This window comes from Zea mays, chromosome 8 (assembly GCF_902167145.1).
Source record: "Zea mays cultivar B73 chromosome 8, Zm-B73-REFERENCE-NAM-5.0, whole genome shotgun sequence".
Taxonomy (NCBI): domain Eukaryota; kingdom Viridiplantae; phylum Streptophyta; class Magnoliopsida; order Poales; family Poaceae; genus Zea; species Zea mays.
Genome location: NC_050103.1, coordinates 118,943,703 through 118,952,414, shown reverse-complemented (window position 1 = coordinate 118,952,414; position 8,712 = coordinate 118,943,703). Strand labels below are relative to the sequence as shown.

General features: G+C 42.7%; 1 protein-coding gene across 3 annotated transcripts; it reads left to right on the top strand.

The window, feature by feature from the left end:
- The first annotated feature begins 1,541 nt into the window (after positions 1–1,541).
- On the top strand, positions 1,542–7,821 carry LOC541868 (sucrose-phosphatase 1). 3 transcript variants are annotated; one of them, XM_035961570.1, is made up of 9 exons: positions 1,542–1,844; positions 2,529–2,641; positions 2,723–2,984; positions 3,072–3,173; positions 3,277–3,471; positions 3,557–3,844; positions 4,085–4,271; positions 7,316–7,362; positions 7,483–7,821. In XM_035961570.1, exons 2-9 carry the CDS (start codon positions 2,538–2,540, stop codon positions 7,573–7,575), a joined length of 1,278 nt encoding a protein of 425 aa, XP_035817463.1. In that variant the 5' UTR covers positions 1,542–1,844; positions 2,529–2,537; the 3' UTR covers positions 7,576–7,821. The 3 variants fall into 3 exon arrangements, with proteins under 3 accessions (XP_035817463.1, XP_020397910.1, NP_001352633.1); XM_020542321.2 differs by having other exon boundaries at positions 1,656–1,844; positions 2,529–2,597; positions 2,685–2,984; NM_001365704.1 differs by having other exon boundaries at positions 1,656–1,736; positions 2,529–2,597; positions 2,685–2,984; positions 7,483–7,797.
- Positions 7,822–8,712: the final 891 nt, after the last annotated feature.

The window sequence follows — 8,712 nt, the reverse complement described above, 5'->3', positions numbered from 1 at the left end:
TCATTGCCTTGGTCCAATTCTCTTCGCATCCTGTGAACTACAAACACAAACACTAGAAAACTTATTAGTTCACGGATTGTGTTGTTCATCAAACACCAAAACTCAATTAGCCAAATGGCCCGGGGTCCATTTTCCTTACATAACCCCCTACTGCAAGCGCACCCGACCTGGGCGCAGGACAACACGAAGGCCGCGGGTTTCCCCTTTTTGCATGTCTCCCTCCTTTGGTTCCCCCTTCGTGCTCCGTCTCGCGCCGACCCATCTGGGCTGGGGCACGCGGCGACATTTCACTCGTCGGCCTAGGGACCCCCCGGTCTCGAAACGCCGACACATATATTCATTGATCCATCCTATACACAAGATTTAGACCACTACAAACATCACAAGTGCCACAAAAGAGAAAGCAAGCAAGAGAGAGCTACTCATTTGAGTTCAGCACTAGTGCCTTGTGAGATTCTTTGAGAGATAGTGTGTGCTACATCTTTGTGTTCATTTGTGCGTGGAGTTTTGACTCCCATTGAACTTCCTCCAAAGTTTTGGAGGCTTGTAAAAGCTAGCAAGAGACACCAAAGAGTGTGGTGGTCCTTGCGGGGTCTTAAGTGATCCTTGAGAAGAAGAAGAGCTCGCCGATCTTGAGTGATCGGTGGAGAGAGAGAAAGGGTTGAAAAAGACTCGTCCTTAGTGGACTCCTCAACGGGGATTAGGCCTTCGAGGGCCGAACCTCGGTAAAACAAATCACTCGTGTCTTGTGTGCTTATTGCTTGTGATTTGTTTGATCTTTCCCTTTCTAAGTTTTTCTTGCACTATTCTTTGCTAATACTATTTGGTGTTGCTTTAAGTTAAATTCTCATTTAGTGAAGCAACATCTTGCAAGAAAGAACTTGTGTTATTACTCTTCTTATCTAAGTCCTCGTGATTTATTCTCATAGACTTATTAGTAGTATTGATTTATCAATTCCGCATTATTTGAAAGCAATACTCTTTACAAGCAAGGATTTAGTTTTTACTCCGATAATTGTATATTTTGTTTTAACCACTAATCAAGGGATCTAGTTGGGGGATAAAGTTTTAATTTTCAGGTTTCGTCTATCCACCCCCTCTAGGCGACTTTCAGCCACCACAGAGCGGTCACAGACGGAGGCTGGGGTTGGACGGCGGCAGTCGCGGATCCGGGCATCGCCGATGGGGATGGGGGAAGGGAAGGGGAAGGGATGGGGGAGGCCTCAAATCTCAGACACATCCACGGGGGTGTTCTCGGATCCCTATCACGGCGGACGCGGCACGTGACGAAGGGAGCAGGGCGGCTGTCGCGGACGACATCGGGAGACGGGAGCAGGACAGGCGAGGGCACACGCAACTGACACTGAAGCAGAGGAGGAGACGGGGGCACATGAATGGCCTACGTTACCTTCTTAATAATTAGTAGAGATAATGATTTCTTATATCCGATTATATTTTAATTAAGAAAAAAGATATATATTTTAAATTATAATTTAATCGGGAAAATCTAGGTCGATGCCGAAACATTTCCTACTCGGACCAGCATAGCCCGATGCGGTGTGAGGATAGACGACGGGTGGCACCGCGCGACGCCTCCGCACCACCGTCCATATTCCCCCATCAAACTGCGAACCGAAAAAGGAGAAGACGGACAACGAATTGGGATCGAAAAACATCTCCGTTCCCCACCACCACCTTCGCTCCTTCTGCTTCGCCCGTCCCCCTCCGTCGCGTCGGTAAGGGATCGTTTCTTCGTTTTTGGGTCCTCGCGCGCGGGAGGAAAAGGAAGGTCTCGCACGGGAGCAAGTAGAGGGATTCGCGAGCCTACACCGTATCTCTGCGAGGTGGCGCCCCATCTGGAATCCACGCCATTTGAGGGTGGGAGGGAATGAGAAGAGGGAGGGAAAGAGAACAAGGCGGCGGAGCATCTGGAACCCGGTTGTAGGGCGGCCTCCATCCACGACTCCGCCCCTTCTTGATTCGCGACCCCTCAACCGCTTTCTGCTCATTGAGCCGTCGTTTCTGCCCTGTTTGCTCTTCCTCCCCCATCCTTCATCTGCTTTGTAATTCCTTCCGTTGCTCCAGGGAGGTACCAGATATATTGAGGCCCTGGAGCATATCAAGAAATGGGGGCCCTATACTAGTGAAATACAAATGATCGATATATATTTGGATTCCAGTATACAAGTAACGAGTACATCATGTTATAGGACTAAAGATATAGCTGTATTATATGCTAAGAATTGCCAATATTAAGGTATAATTTACTTCTAAACTCTAGGTGCATTTTATGTTAAGATGTTTGTATGGCGGCGCCTTGTCGTGTGCCTTAAACGCGGAGGCATTTGGAAGGGGGTGGCTTGATGCACCTCACCTTACCGTCTTAAGAACGGACCTTGGACGTTACAGTTCACAACTTTCAATGACGCTGACACCATAATGAAATTACCAATTATTGTTATTTTATTTTATCTGAAATCATGAATTCTTTGTTTAATTACTCAACTTCGTAACCATCTTTGTTGCAGACTCCCAAGATGGATAAGCTCAGTGGTTCTGCACGTCTTATGATTGTTTCAGATCTTGACCATACAATGGTGAATGTCGTCCAACTCATATCTTGGTCTGCCTTAAGCTATCTGTATGTAAACTCTTCATTCTTTTGGGATGGCTAAAACTTGCAGGTTGATCATCATGACGAGGAGAACCTGTCCTTGCTTAGGTTTGGTGCCCTGTGGGAATCTGTTTACTGTGAGGATTCTCTACTAGTCTTCTCGACTGGAAGATCACCAACTCTTTACAAGGAATTAAGGAAAGAGAAGCCTATGCTAACTCCAGACATCACTATCATGTCTGTTGGCACTGAGATAACATATGGGGAGGCAATGGTTCCTGATGATGGCTGGGAAGAATATCTGAACAATAAGTGGGACAGGAATATTGTTGTAGCAGAAACTGTGAGCTTTTCTGAGCTGAAGCTTCAGGTATGTTCTGCTGCATGCATGGCTGGTGTCTTCATCTATATTCATGGAATTAATACTAATTTGCCTTTTACATTTGCATGGATACAGCCAGAGACAGAACAGCGCCCGCACAAGGTCAGCTTTTTTGTTGATAAGAAGAATGCCCAGGAAGTGATAAAATCTGTTGCCGAGAGATTGGACAAATGTGGGGTGAGGCAGCATGCATCTTATATTGTTGTGATTTGGTTTTGGATAATTTCCTCTATCTATGTTGAGACACATTATGGTTGACTGCTTTAATTCTTGTGAACAGCTAGATGCCAAAATAATATATAGTGGTGGCCAGGACCTTGATATATTACCTCAAGGAGCTGGAAAGGGCCAAGCACTTGCATATTTGCTTAAAAAGCTAAGCTCATGTGGAAAACCGCCCAACAATACTCTTGTTTGTGGTGACTCTGGTAATGATGCAGAATTATTCAGCATCCCTGGTGTACATGGTGTCATGGTCAGTGAAAAATACATTGCATCAAGTATCTAACAAAGTTAATGCCTGAATAGTTACTGCAACTCCAAAATTTTCTAATGCTCAGGTCAGCAATGCCCAAGAGGAACTACTTCAGTGGTACACAGAAAATGCGAAGGATAACCCAAAGATAATTCATTCAAATGAGAGATGTGCAGCTGGTATTATACAAGCTATTGGACACTTCAAGCTAGGACCTAACATTTCTCCTAGAGACCTGCAGTTTCCTTATGCAAAGGAAGCCTCTTTCAAACCTACAGATGCTGTAGTGAAGTTCTACGTTCTCTATGAGAAGTGGCGCAGGGCTGAGGTTCCAAAGTCTGATTCAGTTATAAAGTACTTCAAAAACATCACTGTAAGTACATAGCTTTCCAGTTCGATTTTTCTTTGTTCAGTACCTTCTCTCATAATCCTTTGTCATATATGTAGCTTACCATGTATGTTATTTTGTAGTGTTTCATTTCATCTTGCATTTGTATTATTCTTAAAACTTGTCAGGACTTTGTATATCAACAAGTTGTCAGGAAAGCACGAGTTACTGTTTCATTGATATCTAAAATCGAATATTTGAATTCTTTCTTATTGTCTATGTTAGCATGCAAATGGAGTTACCATCCATCCTGCTGGGCTTGAACTCTCACTCCATGCATCCATTGATGCGTTGGGATCATGTTATGGTGACAAACAAGGGAGAAAGTACCGAGCATGGGTGGACAGACTTTTTATCACACAGACTGGTTCAGATAGTTGGGTGGGGAGGTTTGACTTGTGGGAATCAGAAGGTAAGTCTTGATTCTTGAATATACACAGACAACCAGTTTAGCTTCTTGTGACATTTATACAGTTTGTTCCAGACTTCCAGTTTCATGTCATCTTTCTGAACCCTGTTTGGCTGTAATTTTATTTGTGATTATTTTTCATTGTTTATATTTTATGGATTAGGCCATATGCTGCAGGCCACAAATGTAAGAGAAGTGGAATAGAATATCACTTACAGATAATCTTTGTACAATATATATATATATATATGGGTCTCCCCTAACCCTAATAGGCCTATACATGGGCTGGGGCTGTAGGCCCATTATACACACACAAGAGCAGAGTAATAAACAGTCTAACATAGAATATGATCATCACCATTTCACAAGAGAAACTCTTAATATGTGAAGTTGTGAATCTTGAGTTCATGAAAATGATCAAATTTTTATACAGAACTTTGCAACTAAGCTTTCACTTGTGATTCATTAGTCATGTGCTTATAGTTTCTGCAAATACTAGTTATTTTATCCAGTTGGGAAGCACATATTAAACAGCTGTATACTTAGCTTCTACACTATATGCAGCCAGAAAGTGTAGTTAACTGTATATTCTGGATGTAGTGTAGATTTAGCCAGGGTGTCTTTTGAATCTCAGCATCAACGATGAAGTTTGATATTTAATTGCTGCTGGTTTATTTAACTTTATGCGTACTACATGATTTTGTTGAAACATTGCAACATGTTGGGTTAACTATGTTCTGGACAAAGGGAACATGATACCAATTAATTTCTAATTCGTGGTAACATTGTTCAAAAAGGTGCTCTTCTGCGCTTGCCTAGCCACGCCTCTACGTTGGGCTGAGGGGTACCACCTTGCCTAGGGGGGGTAGGTGGTACCCTTGGCGGGGCCAGCCTGGCGGCGGCGGTATGTCCGTATGTGTGCCGGTGGGGTAGGAGGGGTGTTGGGCGGAGGTCGCGGGTGGGGGAGGAGCATCGGGCATGGGTGTGGGCAGCGGCTGGCGTGACTAGAGGGAGGGAGGGACTCTTGGGTTTCTTTATCAACCTAAGCCCACTATTCTGTTGTTTATTTTTTTTCTTTTAGAAGATAATATATGTATTAATATATACATAAAACGGCTAGGCTCGTTTAAGCTCTATGAGGTGGCTCACTGCCAAGAGAATGCCTAGCGTCTAATGTAGCTTGGTAATTTTAGTTCACAAGAGAATGAGGGAGGGAGGGACTATGGCTGGAAATGAGCCAAGCTAGGCTCGGCTCGGTTCTTCAGCGAGCTCCAAAATGCGGCTCGGCTCGTCCTCGGCTCAAGTTGGCTTGCGAGCCAAACTGTACACAGCGATGCAGGCAACCCAAGTTCATCTCTGTAAAAGCAGAACCACAACAATCAACACTCAACAGTCTGCAAAAGCATAACCACAAGAGAATAGAACAGTAGTACACTACCGAAATTCCAAATTTACAAGAACAATCATTACTTTTTGCCTTGCCTTCCTTTTTGTTCATGTTGTGTCGCTAGCTCGTCGAGCTGAACCACATGGCACCAGTTGACATACTCTCACCTTTACCTTGCCATCATAAGAAGGCCGAGCCACCGAGCACGGGAAGCCTGTGAGCCGGTGACGGACGACGAAGGATGCCGAGGAAGTGGACAGCGGTGGCGGGCGATGGCAGGCACGCCAGACAAAACAGAAGTCACAGCCTCGCCGGGTTGGAGCTCGAAGAGCGGAGATGGATGCGAACGGTGGTTTGTATCCTGCGCGACGTGCCTGGAGGCTGGAGGCCGGCTGCGGTGATGGGAGATAGGGAAAGTTGGTTGCCTGGCTTAGCCGCTTAGACATTAGGGTTTATTGTTTTTGGCTTTTGACCTTAAGAGTTCTCGGTTGGGCTATCGAGGCAGGCTGTCGGGCTAGCTCGCGAGCGGCTCGCGAGCTTGCTCGGCTTGGGATTTTTTCGAGCTCATAAAACCGGCTCGGCTCGTGAGCCTCGTCGAGCCGAGCCAAGCTTCACCGAGCCCGAGCCATTTTTTCCACCCCTAGGAGGGACTCTTGGGCCTTTCTCTCTATCTAAGCCCACTATTTTTCTGTTTTTTTTTCTTTTAGAAGATAACATATGTATATTAGTATATATATAAAACGTCTAAGCTCGCTTAGGCTCTAGGCAGTGGGTCACCGCCTAGAGAGTGCCTAGCATCTACTGTAACCTTGCTTGGTAATGTAATTTACAAGAGAATGTCCCCCATACTGCTAAAGAAAAATATTAGTGGAAAAATGTTTGTAGATTTAGTAAATAAGACTAAGTGGTTCATTCTAGTGGGGGAAAATACAACGAGAAACTATGGTAAATGTCTACATAATGTATTTGTGGAATAGGATGGAAAGTATGTTAGATGTGATGAAGTTAGAATACAGAAAAGCATATTGAATTTGACTGTAGCATATGTGATGTTCTTCTGTGGATGGTTTGTAGGTGTGGTTTCTAGTTACAAAATGCATTTGGCAGAGAAATATATATAGTTGTTGTAACTCAGCTGTTTGAATTGTTCTTATTATTTTAAAGAGATCACTGCTCTATATAGTTTGGGAGCTTATGCCAGGGATTAAATCATATATGCCACTTAAACTATTGAAACAATCCTGTGTCATCAACAAGGTGGTCTGGAGATACGTGATACATTGTATATATGGCATGATGCAAACATTCAGTGTCACATAAGAATATTGAAGAAGGTTTAAAATGCCTCTATTTCATTGAGTCAGAAGTATCATGTGCTACTCCACATTAGAGAGTAGCATGAAATAAATAGACAGAAGTTCATAGAGAAGGGATGTTCTCGTTTTCCCTTGGGATGAGGCGAGGGTTTGCATGCAACTGTTCTGTTGATTATGCCTTGTTCTCTGGTTCTGTTCAATGTAGGACTTATAACTACTGTCACTTTCAACCGTCTACTTATATTTTGCTTCCATCTTATTCAGAGCTTTCCACAAATACCCATTTCATTTTCTTTGTTGGCAATTAGTTTTGACTTGAACATGTTATTCTTCTCTACTTCCAGGTGATGTGCGTGCGTGTTCTCTGTCAAGTCTTGCTTTGATTCTGAAGGTATATCATCCTCTTTGTTTTGACACATCTGTAGTTCTATACACGTTTGTGTTTTGTGAAAGATATGGAGCTCATACAACAGTGGTTTGCCTATGCTAACTCGGTTATTTCCTATACAAGGCTGAATCCCCAGAGGGCTTTGTGCTAACCCACATCCAAAAGACATGGCTGAACGGATACTCGTCAGGGGTTGAGCAGGCGTTTAAGCTGTAGAGCAGTATACCGTCTCGGCTCGTGGTTGGAGTTTTCTTGAGAATAGAATAGAATAATGTACCTGTTTATAATATTAACTTCCCAAAACCGCACTGGAGGATCACCAGGGAGAGGATTCGGTGCCTTCTCCTATTTGGCGCGTAAGATAAATGTTTTGTCTCATGGCTTTCATGAGAAGATGAAATTGACTCATCTTGGTATATATTTACAAATCTTGAATAATGCAGCGTTATCTATATCCAGGGATGTCAACGGCAATCCAGGGAAATTGGGTTTTTACTTCATTACTCATTAATGCTTTATTTGGTTAGAAGATGATTGATGGAGAAATTAGTTTATTTCCCTTTCATTTCACTCCAATCCTTTCTAACCAAATAAACCACAGGTATGTTAATGGAGAACCCTTAAATTTATGGGGGATCTATATGCCTAATATGCAAATATAATTTAAAGCCATCCCCAATCTAATGTATTTTGTCCAACTAGCAAACCTTGTGCCATATAAGTGCATATATAGTACTTCCTGTTACGTTTGTTGTGTGTGTTCTACTATTTGTTCATATAGTCTTAGTCAATGCATGTGTTACATTTAACACATAACCTGTGGGTATCCAATACCTACATATAGGCATAAGTATAGACATGAAATCACGCCTATACATGGTTAGGTGATACCTATTGAGTATATGAACGTGTTCTCATTCCTAGGTGTATGTCATATTCTCATGACTACCGCTATGATAGGCAGCCCGTAGAATTATAAAGATGTTGCAATAATAAATTTTATTCAATGTAGTTTATTTCTCTATACTTCGTTTGGGTTTATTCGTTTCTCAATATATGGCACCTATCGTTTGTGTGTGCTCGTTAACATCACCTGCAATCATAATTCATAAACCTTGTGTCATATAAGTGCATATATAGTACTTCATGTTACATTTGTTGTGCGTGTTCTATTATTTGTTCATATAGTCTTAGTTCAATACATGTGTTACGTTTAACACATTTTCTATAGGGGATTGGAGGGGCTAAAATCTCCCTCGGTGGTCATAATTCATAAACTCAATGGCTATCCACGAACAAGACAACACTCAATATAAATGAAAACAACTTCAATAACAACGAAAACTTAGAAAA